At 38.9% G+C, this 14,833-nt stretch overlaps 1 protein-coding gene across 2 annotated transcripts; it reads right to left on the bottom strand.

Annotated features, from left to right (window-relative positions):
* Window positions 1-217: 217 nt before the first annotated feature.
* On the bottom strand, window positions 218-14,221 carry LOC122310377 (BRASSINOSTEROID INSENSITIVE 1-associated receptor kinase 1-like). 2 transcript variants are annotated; one of them, XM_043124272.1, is made up of 11 exons: window positions 13,718-14,219; window positions 12,594-12,726; window positions 12,424-12,495; window positions 11,414-11,557; window positions 9,755-9,826; window positions 9,444-9,515; window positions 9,270-9,352; window positions 3,159-3,284; window positions 2,738-3,079; window positions 1,977-2,371; window positions 218-953 (listed from the first exon to the last, which is right to left on the bottom strand). In XM_043124272.1, the coding sequence occupies exons 1-11, from the start codon at window positions 13,812-13,814 to the stop codon at window positions 627-629; spliced, it is 1,863 nt and encodes a 620-aa protein (XP_042980206.1). In that variant the 5' UTR covers window positions 13,815-14,219; the 3' UTR covers window positions 218-626. The 2 variants fall into 2 exon arrangements, with proteins under 2 accessions (XP_042980206.1, XP_042980207.1); XM_043124273.1 differs by having other exon boundaries at window positions 793-999; window positions 13,718-14,221.
* Window positions 14,222-14,833: the final 612 nt, after the last annotated feature.

The raw sequence follows: 14,833 nt of genomic DNA, 5'->3' as shown, positions 1-14,833 counted from the left end.
GGGACGAGGTGAGTTTATTTACGGCCAATTTATGTTTGGATTTGAAAACCTTTTCACTATATGCCATCTCATTTTATCTCATCATTACACATTTTTTAAATTTTTATATAAAATATAATAAATAATTTGACTTTTCTAAATTCTAAAATAATAATAATATTTTATTTAACTCATATAAAACCATCCCAACTCATCTCATTCTGAATGTAAACCGTGCTGCGTTCTGAATCCAAACCGGGCTGCATAAGATTTTTGCTGTGAAAGCAACGTTGTGATGAAAAAGATATAAGTGGAATGATTGGTGTACAAGCTCAATCAGTTCTGGATACATAAGATGACAAATGATGGTGCTTCCACGGCCCTTCCTGCCTGTTTCCTAGCAGGCTAGCACCTATTTTTTCACAATGCCATTTGGTAAAACCTATAAAATACCACAACATCATCAACTGCGACATTTAAATCGATGGACACTAAAAATGTTCGAGAGAAACAGAGACAGAGATAGAGAAGCAAGGAGTAGAAGAAAAATCATATGCACAAATCTGACAAATTTCAGTCTCAGCTACAAAAGGGAACGGACTCCAAGAGAATTTCATATGTATGCCAAGAATGGAACCATGAAAGTATCATCTAGGACCCGATAATTCATCCGGAGGGATGTGGGAAGCAGAGTCGGGGATGTGGTCGATGATCCAACCGGCACTTGGGTGGGGGAAGTTATTTCCGTCCTGACGGAAAACTTCCTCCTTCTGCCACTCCTCCCATCTTTCTGCCAATCCATCACCTTCAAGCATTCTAACTACCTCCGACATCTTTGGTCGTTCCATTGGAGAGCCTAATGTGCAAAGTAAGGCTACTTGGATCAGCTGCTCCACCTCACCATCAATATAATCACCCTGCAGATCCGGATCGACCAATGTTTCTAACTTCTTATCTTTCAAAAGACCTTTCACCTGAACGATCATTTACTAACGTCAGGCAAGTCAAATAATCTCGGACCTTAACAAGAAAAAGGAGACTATTAGTTTAAATTGAGCTACCTGAGGAGAGCTTACAAAGGAAACTATTCACACAAATACCACATAAGTCCGTCCATGCAGGATATAGTATTCAGGAACACAGTGCTAATATGACATGTACTAGCTAAACAGGCACCAATAAAGTTAAAAACAAATTAAGCCACGACATTGAGGACTACATAGCAGCATTGGCGTAACAAACATTTGCAGTATAGTTTCTCATTTTCAATTACTCTTTTCTCTCCCAGTTACAATCTAATGAACCCATAAATCATTGGAAATAAATGGATATTTAGACACAAGCTGAAGAAGGATAGTGCATATCATCGTATACTTCTCCATTAGAACAAACCCTTGGTTGTTGAAAAAGGAGTTTCCACTCAGCCATAATGGAGTCAACAGGGATGACAATAATGCTGTTATAACAAGGAACATTGCAATATAAACGATATGCTGACAAAAAATCATTCACTTAGCCAATCGTATCTGCATCTTTGCAAATTTTTTTCCTAAAAGTAAAAAACAACTATACCGCAAAAATGGTCACTTTTGGATATTCGGTTGTATCCAGATTAATTCCATACTTGTTTTGCTTTATGAGAAAAAACAGCCACTAGCAGTTTCCGTCTCATTTCATACTCAGTGCCACTCCTACTTAAGGGGTTTCTGGAGGTACTTGGATATGGTTCTACCCTTCAGCATTTTTGCATGAAGTGACCATTTTTGCATGGCATTGTGCTTTGCAGCCCAAAACTTTTACCATTACACGAGACAATAGCCCCTAGTTTCATCTCAAGTGAGTTTGTAGTCTCTTTACCGAACCAGTTGCAGCAAAAAGCTAGAATCTCTGGAAACCAGCTAAGATCCCCAAAGGCCAAGGAATTATTCAGATAGCACAATCTTCAATAATATACCAACGACAAGCAAATATGCGATGTGAAGATCTGACCTACATACCCAATCAAGTAGCATAACATCGTCATCGTTTGCAAGCCGAGCGAGATCAAAAGCCCTTTGACCAGTTATCAGTTCAAGAAGCATGACCCCATACCCAAAAACATCAGTTTTCTCAGAAGATTTTCCTGTTGAGAGATACTCTGGAGCTATATGCCCAATGGTGCCACGTACAGCAGTGGTCACATGAGTATCTTTGTAATCCATAAGTTTAGCCAACCCAAAGTCTCCAACAACAGCTTCAAATTCTTCATCTAACAATATATTTGCAGCTTTTACATCACGGTGAATAATTTTAGGATCGCAATGATCATGCAAATAAGCAAGCCCCCTTGCAGATCCTAATGCAATACATTTCCGTTTGGGCCAATCAAGGGGAGGCTGAGATTCCGGACGCTCTGCATTATGCATATTATAACATCATGAGGAAATTGAACATCATAAGACAACAGGCCATATAACAATGAAATTTCTATTTGGTATGTGCCAGGTGTCTGAGATACAACTAGTATTATTCTTAAGCATGGACAATTTGTTTGGATGTAGAGTCCATAAGAAGTCCAAATTTAGAGACAACTCTGACAGACCCAACTAAAGGTAGAATTGATTCTTTCATTTTTTTCAGATTAGCTTGGACCGAAACTTATGTAGACTTAAAATCTAATCATGATAGCAAGTTAGTGTCAAACACAAAATCGGTACACTGAGGATATATAGAAGTAAAGAACAAGGGTATGATATAGAAAAATGGTTAACAAGAGTACCTCTTAAACATGATGCTACACTTCCATTAGCCATATAGGGGTATACAAGCAATCGTTCTGTTGGTGTCATACAAAAACCACGTAGACGAAGCAGATTACGATGCACAGCCATGCTAATCATTTCTACCTCTGTTTGGAACTGCAACTCCCCACCCTGGGTACGCTCCTCTTTAAGCCTTTTTACAGCCACTAGAGAACCGTCCGCCAAGCGTCCTTTGTAAACTTTACCAAATCCACCTCTTCCCAGAATGTTTTTATTGCTAAAGTTATCTGTAGCAACTTGCAGCTCACGCAAAGAAAACCTTTTAAGCTGGCCCAGATGAACTTCTGGATCTTCCTCAGCTGCAAAGATATAAAAAGACAAAATGCATATGAAGCAACAAATCAATGTGGAACTGGAAAAAAGCATTGACTCACTAACCAGGTACATCAAAGAAATGATCCTGCGGCTTTCTTCGTCTCCACCAAGCAAGTGCAATTGCAGGGGCGGCAAAAAGCAGAGCAGCTCCAGCAGCAACTCCTCCAGCAATTGCTCCTGTGGAACTACCTGAAACAATTCACCAATTTAATCAGATGGATAATCACTCTCTTATTTCCTATTAAAATAAAATAAAAAAACTCTCTTGTTTAAAGCCAGAAAAAAACAGGAAACATAACCAATCACCACAATGACAAAGTGTTAAGTCCCTCCCTCCTTAGGTCATGCTTTTTCGGGACACTGCAAACTAGTCATGAAAGGACTTTACAAGTGACTCTGATGGCATCATCCTGCTTTCTGTATCCCCCTTCTACGTTGGGCAAAACAGCAGAATGACAAAGTTGTGCTATTTGAAGCCAGAACAAAACAGGAAACATAACTCACTAATCACCACAATGACAACATGTTAAGTCCCTCCCCCCCCCCCCCCCCCCCCCTTCTTCTTAGGTCATGCTTTTTTGGGACAGTGGAAACTAGTCATGAAAGGACTTTACAAGTGACTTTGATGGCATCATCCTGCTTTCTGTCTCCCCTTTCTACGTTGGGCAAAACAGCATCATCAAATATTAATCTCCAAAAGTCAAGTCTGACGCTACAACCAATGTCAACTTTCTCCTTCTCTTCATTGAGGAAGGAGCTGGGGGCCCTGGGAGGGTGCAAATGGATGGTAAGATCTGGAAGATGGTTTTCAAGCTCCAGCAGCCTTGAACTCAGAACTCAGATAAAGCCACAATCAAAAGATTGTAAAACAAAACAACCGATCTTTGGCTGAGGCATTAGATGCACATACAATCCATTTCCAGATAGTTGCTACAAAAGACATTGGTTGCACATGAATCCTTCATGCTTATGTTAAATCAAAACAGAAAGGAAGATAATTTGGAAGTAGATAGATAGCAAAATCGGACAAGTTATGCGTGACAGCATGATACGTCTCCACTTGCCTTATTTTCTGTTATGAGTTGTATATATTTACTTCCTTATTTAGATAGCAGACTTTCCATACTTAGACAGATTAATGACAGCATGATACGTCTCCACTTGCCTTATTTTCTGTTATGAGTTGTATATATTTACTTCCTTATTTAGATAGCAGACTTTCCATACTTAGACAGATTTTGTACATAGTCATAGTTTCCTTTCTTGTAAATAGATTTAATTCCTGTAATTTAGCCTTGATTTCAGCCTTGTATCTTGCACACTTGTGCCTATATAATGAAAGGAAACCCTCACTCAGGAGGCATTGAATCATCTTGACATGGTATCAAGAGCCAGACCTTAAGGAATATTTTTTTTTTTTTTCTGGTTGGAGGCTAGTGTTGACTCTGTCGGCACTTTCTGTGAGTTGTTTGCTTGTGGCTGGGCTGCTATTATTTTTTTTCTTGGTGGTGGGTGTCAGTTTTCATCCCGTCGGCACTGTCTGTGCTGGTTTCTTGCTGTCGTTGTTGCTGGGCTGTGCTATTTCTTGGAGTTTTGTAGCTGTCGGCAGTTTCTGTGACAGATTTGGGCTTCTCGGCAGTCTCTGTGTAGCTTTCGGCAGTTTACGTGCAGGAGCTTCTTGGCATTTCTGTGAGTTTAATTTTTTTGGTGCTTAGTAGATACGTGCAGCAGTATTATTCTTGGCTGGTTTCCATTTTATGAGCATCATGTCTTCAGATTCTTTTACTGTGAAATTTACGGGTAAAAATTATTCTGCTTGGGAATTTCAATTTCGCTTATTTGTTTTGGGGAAAGATTTATGGGGTCATATTGATGGTAGTGATCCCGCTCCTACTGAGCCTCCTAAGTTGGCTCAATGGACAATTAAAGATGCTCGGGTGATGACATGGATTTTAGGCTCTGTTGATCCCCTTATTGTTCTCAATCTAAGGCCTTATAAGACTGCTCAATCTATGTGGGAATACTTACGGAAAGTATATAATCAGGACAATACTGCCCGGCGTTTTCAATTAGAATATGAGATTGCCAGTTACACTCAGGGCGATCTCTCTATTCAAGATTATTTTTCTGGTTTTAATACTCTGTGGGGAGAGTTTACTGACATGATTTATGCCAAGGTTCCGGAAGCTTCTCTCTCTGTTGTGCAGGCCGTTCATGAACAAAGTAAGCGTGATCAGTTTTTAATGAAGTTACGACCTGAATTTGAGGTCACTCGCTCCAATTTGATGAACCGTGATCCTGTGCCCTCTTTGGATGTTTGTTTTGGGGAGTTACTTCGTGAGGAGCAGCGTCTTGCCACCCAGGCCACTTATCAGCATGACAAAATGATACCCAATGCTGTGGCTTACGCTGCTCACGGGAAAGGCAAGGGACAGGACATGCGGAACGTTCAATGCTTCAGCTGCAAGGAATACGGACATATTGCTACCCACTGTGCTAGAAAATCTTGCAACTACTGTAAGAAGCCGGGCCATATTATTAAAGATTGTCCTACTCGTCCCCAGAATCGTCAGGCTAATGCTTATCAGGCTACTGTGGGTTCCTCTTCTTCTGCTACTACAGGAGATTCTTCTACTCTTACTACAGAGATGGTTCAGCAAATGATTATTTCAGCATTTTCAGCCTTAGGGCTGCAAGGTAACGGTTCCCTTACATGGCTTGTTGATTCGGGTGCGTCTAATCACATGACTAGCTCTTCTGATACTCTTAGCAATGTTCGGCCTTATAATGGCTCATCACACATTCAGATTGCTAATGGTAGTCAGTTACCTATTCATGCTATTGGGGATGTTGATTCTACTGTTCAGGATGTTTTTGTATCACCTCAGCTCTCTACTAGTCTTATATCTGTTGGACAATTGGTTGATAACAACTGTGATGTTCGTTTTTCTCGTGATGGTTGTCTTGTGCAGGATCAGGTGTCGGGCCAGATACTCGCGAAGGGGCCTAAAGTTGGACGTTTATTTCCTCTACATTTTTCTCTTCCTACTGTTATTTCGTTTGCTTGTCACACTGTGAACAATAAGTATGAAGTATGGCACAAACGGTTGGGTCATCCTAATTCCGTTGTTTTATCTAATGTAATAAATTCTGGTTTGTTGGGCAATAAAGATAATTTTTCTTCTCATCTTTCTTTTGATTGCTCCACATGCAAATTAGGTAAAAGTAAGTCTCTTTCTTTTCCTTCTCATGGTAATCATGCTGAACATTGTTTCGATTTGATTCATAGTGATGTGTGGGGCATTTCTCCTGTTATCTCGCATGCCAATTATAAATACTTTGTTACTTTCATTGATGATTATACGAAGTATACCTGGATTTATTTTCTTCGTTCTACATCTGAGGTCTTCTCTGTTTTCCAACAATTCACTGCTTATGTTGAGACTCAATTTTCTTCTCACATTAAAATTCTAAGGACTGATTCAAGTGGTGAATATATGTCCAGTGAGTTTCATGATTTTCTTCAACAACGTGGCATTGTTTCTCAACGTTCTTGTCCTTATACACCTCAGCAGAATGGTGTCGCTGAACGTAAAAATCGACATTTGTTGGATGTTGTTCGTACTTTATTGCTTCAATCATCTGTTCCTTCTAAATTCTGGGTTGAAGCCTTGTCTACGGCTGTTTATTTAATTAATAGATTGCCGTCGAGTGTTCTGAATTTTGAAACTCCTTACTTTCGTCTTTATCATCGGCATCCTAGCTACCTTGATATGCATACTTTTGGCTGTGTTTGTTTTGTTCATTTACCTTCCCATGAGCGTCATAAACTATCTGCTTAATCGGTCAAATGTGCTTTTATGGGTTATAGTACTTCGCACAAAGGTTATGTTTGCTATGATCCATGCTCTAACCGATTTCGCATTTCTCGTCATGTTGTTTTCTTTGAAAATCAGTCATTCTTTTCTTCTCATGTTGAGTCTTTGCCTGAGATGCCTGTCTTGCCTAATTTTGATGACTTGGCTTCTTCTTCTGTTCGCTTCAAACCTGGCCTTGTCTATGAAAGACGACATCCTACTTTGCCCCTTCCTGAGCCTGATCCGCCATTTGAGCCTGCTCCGACTGCATCTTCTACGGGTGATCCGGACACTATCACAGTTCCTCGTCGTTCGACCAGAGTGTCTCGTCCGCCTGATCGGTATGGTTTCTCCCATACCTCTCTTCATACTACTTTGTCTTCCATTCCTATTCCGTCCGGATATTCTGCGGCCGCTAAACATGATTGTTGGCGTGGGGCGATGGCTGATGAACTTCAAGCTCTTCAAGATAATCATACATGGGATGTTGTCCCTTGTCCTGCTCAGGTGAAACCTATTGGTTGCAAATGGGTTTATTCTATCAAGCTGCGTTCCGATGGGACTCTGGATCGATATAAGGCCCGTTTGGTTGCACTTGGCAATAGGCAAGAGTATGGAGTGGACTATGAGGAGACTTTTGCTCCGGTGGCTAAGATGACTACAGTGCGAACTGTCCTTTCTGTTGCTGCCTCTAAAGGTTGGTCTCTTCATCAAATGGATGTCAAAAATGTCTTTCTTCATGGCGACCTTAAAGAAGAGATATACATGACCATTCCACCTGGTTTGTCCTCTTCTTCTCCCTCAGATGTCTGTAAGTTGAAACACTCGTTATATGGGTTGAAACAAGCTCCTCGTGCATGGTTTGATAAATTCCGCTCCACTTTGCTTCAATTTTCCTTTAAGCAGAGTCAATATGACTCTTCTTTATTTTTCTGCAAAACATCGATTGGAATTGTTCTTCTTCTGGTTTATGTTGATGATATTGTTATTACTGGGACGGATTCTGTCTTGATCACCCAACTGTAGCAGCATCTTCAAGCCTCATTTCATATGAAGGACCTTGGTCCTCTTACATACTTCTTGGGGTTGGAAGTTCATACTGATCTATCTGGCATTTTTTTGAATCAGCATAAATATACTCAGGATCTGATTACTTTGGCTGGTCTCCAGGATACTTCTTCTGTGGATACTCCTTTGGAAGTAAACACGAAATATCGTCGGGACGAGGGTGATCTCCTCTCTGATCCTACTCTGTATCGACAATTAGTGGGGAGCCTGAACTATTTGACTATTACTCGGCCTGATATTTCATTTGCTGTCCAGCAGGTTAGTCAGTTCATGCAGGCTCCCCGTCATCTACATTTTGCTGCTGTTCGTCGTATTATTCGCTATCTTCGCGGCTCTCCTAGCCGTGGCCTGTTCTTTCCTACTGGGACTTCTCTTAATCTTGTGGCTTACAGTGACGCTGATTGGGCGGGATGTCCTGATACGCGACGCTCTGTTACAGGCTGGTGCATGTTTCTTGGTGACTCCTTGATCTCTTGGAAGAGTAAGAAACAGGATCGTGTTTCCAAATCTTCCACTGAATCTGAATACCGTGCGATGTCTGCTGCTTGCTCTGAGATTCTTTGGCTTCGTGGTCTCCTCGCTGAGCTTGGTTGCGCTCAGTCTGATCCTACTCCTCTCCACGCTGACAACACTAGTGCCATTCAAATTGCTGCCAATCCCGTTTTTCATGAACGCACGAAACACATTGAGGTGGACTGTCATTCCATTCGGGAAGTATTGGACACTCACATCATTTCTCTTCCTCATATTTCTACTGACCTCCAGATTGCTGATATATTTACTAAGGCCATGACACGACACCGTCATCAGTTTCTTGTGGGCAAATTGATGCTTCTTGACCGACCAGCATCAATTTGAGGGGGGATGACAGCATGATACGTCTCCACTTGCCTTATTTTCTGTTATGAGTTGTATATATTTACTTCCTTATTTAAATAGCAGACTTTCCATACTTAGACAGATTTTGTACATAGTCATAGTTTCCTTTCTTGTAAATAGATTTAATTCCTGTAATTTAGCCTTCATTTCAGCCTTGTATCTTGCACACTTGTGCCTATATAATGAAAGGAAACCCTCACTCAGGAGGCATTGAATCATCTTGACAATGCGTGACGTTGTTGTTGAGGGAAAGAAGTAAGAAAATCTCGAATATATAAGGGAAATACCAGAAAGTGCTAAAAAAGCAGCAGACACCATTATTAATCAATTAGAGTTCACAGTGACAATGAAAGCATCAATAACAACACACCCTGAGAAGAAGCTGGTGGCGTTTGAGGTATAGGAGAAGGTGGAGGAATTGAAGACTCGTTGAGTTGAGGATTATTTTGAAAACTGCAAAATGGAACAACAAAAGTCACCAAAGAATTTGGATCAGCAATCAAGAATGCTACAATGGAAAATAGAAAAATGAAATGCAATTAACCTGATAGGAGTAAATAATGAAAAGGAACCATTAACAGGAATGTCTCCTTTTAGATTGTTGTTTGACAGATCTCTGCATTTGACATAGAATGAAGACAATGTCACATTTTAGTAATGTGCTTGATGCTGAGGAAACCAAAACATAAAGTTTAAGGAAAATGCACAAGACACGAGTAACTTTATGGACAGAAGATCATGGACCGGCAAAATTATTACCGTTCATGTGCACTGTTCATGAAATTGGCTGTGCTTGCATCATGGCTCAAAAATTAATTGATCATGACAAAATTAGACAAGATAGATGGCACTCACAGGACTTGGAGTGACATAACAGTCGTTAAAGACAAGGGAATTTTTCCTTTCAAGGTGTTGTTGTTGAGACGCCTAATTCACACAACAGAAACTGTCATTTTACAAAAAACCAAAACGATATAGCAGTCACACAACAACCAAATAATCCATCAGTTATATCAATGAGTACACAGAAAGCATACGCTGATTCAATTAAAGAATAATCATGCTTAATCATATGCTACATTCGGCTATGATTTTTTTATGAGTTACATCCAGCCATGACTAATAGGTGTAATCTGAATCTTAGCATTAATCTTTTTTCATTGATCATTTGAGACTGAAATAGTTAATGTGAAATGCATGCAAGTGGAGGTGACAACAATAAACCATGTGGGCAAAGGATAACAGGAGCTAAACAACTCAGCTAAAAGGTTATATTTGAGTTTATAAAAAGCATCCGTGGGTCAAAACATGACCGTTACATTTGTGACTTTCCACCCTAGAGCTGCATACTAAATTAATGAGATGGATGAAGGTCTTAAACAACTACTAGGAACCAACGAAACAGCAATTTTCATAGGTTTTTCCAAATTGTTTGCTAGGGTTTTTACTCTGATTCCAAGTTGAAGTAGATAAGAAATGAGAGAGAAAATTAGAAAGAGGAGAGATGTAAAGGATGCCTAGTCTGAAAAGAGAACACTACAATAGGGTTCTCTTCATGCTCATGTATTATTTATTATAGCCTCACGCAACACAAGTACATAAACACCCTCAAGTATTAAAATAATATTGTAATCATACTGTAACTACCCAAGGAAAGCACTTATAAAAAAAAACTACCCAAGGAAAGCTCAAGCCATGTCTGTGCTTATTCCAAAGGGACTAATCAATATTACAATTAGAGCCCTTTGGAATCATTATAATCTGCAAAAACTTTTCCCTCACTGGCAATGTGAAATCTCATTCACCACTCTCCCATGCTAGCAGGTCACACATCAACTGGCCGTACCTCCTACAATTTCCGGTTTAACCTGATACACCTAATGAACCATATTAAACATTGTGGGACTGCTTTATGTGCCATGCTATATCTAAAGCCTACTGAAGGTAAATAATATCTTGGGCACCACTGAATGATAAACATCAATAGCAATATATATATATATATATATTTATATAGACCACTAGCACATGTTGCCTTTGAAGTTACAACATGTTTCACCTTTTTTAATTATTATTTGTCTGCCAACACAATGACATCACCATCAGAGAACCTCTGCTACAAAAAAAGGTATATGAATTTGGAATAAGAACCAGCAGTATGCCAGACAACTTTATTTCCAGTGAATAACTTTCAATACCTTATCTCACTTCATGTGTGTGTGTGTTTATGTTTTTAACATACTACTATGTGAATAATTTATAATTAACAAAAGAAAATCTAACAAAAACTCAGGAAAATTTTCTTTCAAAATATAGTTGGAAGAAAAGCTATATCTATATCCAATTAGCCATGTTTTAGCTCATCAGAATACCTGTTCTCAAGCAGGTGAGCCAAATAATTAACTAAGAAGTAAGAGCGAAGAAGAAATATTTGAGCAGTAAATAAATATATATACTATATAAATAAATATATATACTGACTTGGACCATAAGAAAAAGGATAGGTGGTCATACAGAAATCGAAGTTTTGAAAGCTTGCCCAATGTGGGTGGAATGCCTCCACTTAAATTGTTCAAGTAAAGATCCAAGCTCACCAAGTTTGTCAAATTCCCAAGCTCCTCAGGAATAATTCCACTTATAACATTACTATAAAGTTCCCTGTCATAACAAGATGATTAGAAGATCTGCAGAACAGGAAAAGTAGATAAAAAAATACATTTAACATACCATCACCAAATTGCAAACAACTAATATTTACCATCCATAAATTTTTCATAATTGATATACAAAGAGTTGAATATTGAATGATGTAATCCACCATAGAAAATAGAAACATTTACTCTGTGCGTGTATTTTTATCTTTAAGTCTTGAAAATTTAAAAAGCAGGTGAAAAAGTGCAAACAGCAGCATAAATACCACAAAAACATGCAAGCAGCTAGATCAGTAGCAAACCAATGAATTGGCTTCTAAATGAATAAATATCACAGGAAAGCTCTAAAATGTAGTGGTTTCTTAAAATACCTTCTATATAAACACTTTGTTAAAAGGAAAGATGCAATACCAAGGGTCTTGGTATTGCAATCCTAGTACACCGGAAGTATACAAGATGACAACACCCCCCCCCCCCCCCCCACCCCCCACCCCCCCCCCCCCCCCCCCTCCCCCCAAAAAAAAAAACCTAATATTTAAAAGTTAAAGGGCCCAAAATCTGCCTCCAGATTTAAGAAATGCAGGCCATGACCGAAATTCACTCCATAGTGTAAAAGAAGAAACTTCAACTTGAGTATGGTAATTCAGTCCCCTCGCTTATCAAAAAACTCACACCCATAAAACTTAATGTTTTCTTCTCACCAGATACACGATATGAAAGGCAGGCAAACCACCTTCCATATTGGCCCTCCCAACATGACAATAAATCAGCAACTGTATTGGGCCTAACCTGTGAATCCCCAAACAGCCCAGAGAGCTATTTCATTGTGAAGAAGTAGATGATAGGCTATCTATGTGCTTGATTTAAACTTACAAGTATTGCAGGTTTGCAAGCTGACCAAGTTGTGGAACTAGCTGACCAGATAGATTTGCATTTCCAAGATCACTGTGTGGAAAACAGATACAGAAAAAAACCATCACCATGTTTTAATATTACCAGGTAAGAGTAACAGAAGATCCAAGTGGCAAGTCACATAAGCTTACACTCGTGTCACCATATTGTTGCTATCACACGTTACATGAAACCATGTGCAGGGATTCACAAGGGTAGGATCCCAACTTTGCAGAACATTATTAGGATCGGCTAAGTTGGTCTTCAATGCATTCAAGGCGTCACCTGTCATACATGAAGTACACAATCATTAGTTGCAAACACAAATCACGTCAATTAAGACATTAGAAACTGAGAGCGAAAATAAATAACATCCAAGCTTCCTTAACAACATGAAGGGAGCTATCTTGTCATTGCAAACTGCCAGAACTGTCTTCTAGAAACATGCCATCAATTTATAACTATAGTTTTTATCGGTAGCCGGAAAACAAAAACTCTTTCAACTTGACAACTTTCACACACAAACTTTTTTTCTTTCTGGTGTGTGCGCGTGTTGGGGGGGGGGGGGGGGACTTACGTACTTCAGAACTTACCAAAAATAGAACTAGAAAGGGTGTGTAGTGTTAAAATTGCAATTTTCTGTATACTATACTGCCTGAGTGGGACACTTAGGAGGGACTTAATCAAAATTCTCAAGCATCATGTAATTGTTAGCAATCACACACTCTCCCAGATAACATAGCCCGAATCGCTCAAGTGAGGCTATGCACTGGATGCATAATAAGTTAAACCCTCTAGGTCACTGCACACTGTAGCCAGCGGGTTCTCCCCGAAATGCGTCGATAAAAGTATGATGCAGTGAATAGTTACAGTCAACCCAAATTTCAAGTCCCAAACTTCATATACCACCACATAAATCGCAAACCACAAAGTTTCTTATGTGCGTGAGTGTGTTAACATAATTTTTCAACACCGAGATACAAATTGATTGGGAATCAAAGAGAGAAGGTGAGATAAGATCACGGCAACTGTAACTAGGAATTAATATAAGTTCACGAGCTTCTTTTTTAATGTTTTCCAATGGATATCTGGGCACCTGAACGAATAGAACTCAGATTCCGCTGAACTAGAAATCAAATTTACCATACAGCATATGGAAACAACAAATTACAAAATTCCAAACACGCCCAAATTGCAAGAACAGATACTGTATCCCAAACTAGCAAAAATCATCATAAAAGCATGAGAATGAGTATAAGTTCTCCCCAGCACGCACCTTCCGCATTAGCAGAGACCTTTGATACGAAACCAAACACCAGAATTGACCAGAGATAAAAAGCGCAAACGGGAACCGAAAAAATCAGCCGCTCCATTATTTCCAATCCTAATTCAAAGCATAAATCTTCATTCTTTATCCCGAACCCCTTCAAGGATAGCTAGAACCAAAACAATTGCTTCAATTCCTCACGACAGCTCGAACCCGTTGACCGATCGGTTCGCTTGGCCTCGTCGTTGACCAAATCAGTTCCAAGCAACCACCGAATACACTTGCAAGAGAGGGAAACACTGCGACATATAAATCCTGGGACTGTTTTCCTTCTTCTTTTGCTTTGAAACAACTAAGAGCTTTGTTTTGTATGGGATCCAGGTAATGGAATTGGGGAGGAATAGATTAGAGTTTTGATTCGGTACCGAAAAAGAAATGCATGCAGAGTCACAAAAGAACAGAGAATTTTCAAACATACAGTTCAGCACAGGGCAGGTTACACATCGGCTTAGTCAAATTCAATGTGGCGATATTTCTTCTTTTTTATATTTTTTAATGACTTTTATCTTATAAAATAATCGTCAATATATCAATTCGTTTTATATTATTTTATGATAAATTTATAATTATAAATAAGACTTAGTTTAGATATAAAAATGAATGAACAAATAAGGGATCTATATCAAAATAAAATTAATTTTTTAATATTAAATTTATTTTTTTTAAATAATTGTACTGCATTTATATACTTCACGACTATATATAACATTATTCATATATTAACATATTCACAAAAGTAACTTGAGGATTCTATACGTTGAGGGAATCATTCAGAAGATCCAAAGTCTTTAAAATAAAAAAATAAATATTGTATTTAACTCCTTAGAGTATTAGCAATGGATTCTTTATCTTCATATGTAAAATTACACAAGACAAGATTATATGGAGGCCATTAAAGAATGGTGTTTTTAATGTTAATAGTGCTTATTATTTGCAATTAGAAAGACTAAAGAACATCATAGGTGGTTGCTCAGAGGAAGAGAAGGAAGATAAGAGGTGGAGGAGTATATGGGAGCTGGAAGTGCTAGGGGTAGTCAAGTTTTTCATATGGAGGGCTGGAAATGA

Source organism: Carya illinoinensis, chromosome 5 (genome assembly GCF_018687715.1).
Source record: "Carya illinoinensis cultivar Pawnee chromosome 5, C.illinoinensisPawnee_v1, whole genome shotgun sequence".
Lineage (NCBI taxonomy): Eukaryota > Viridiplantae > Streptophyta > Magnoliopsida > Fagales > Juglandaceae > Carya > Carya illinoinensis.
Note: the sequence above shows the minus strand (reverse complement) of the source record. Positions and strands in the feature narration are given on the sequence as shown.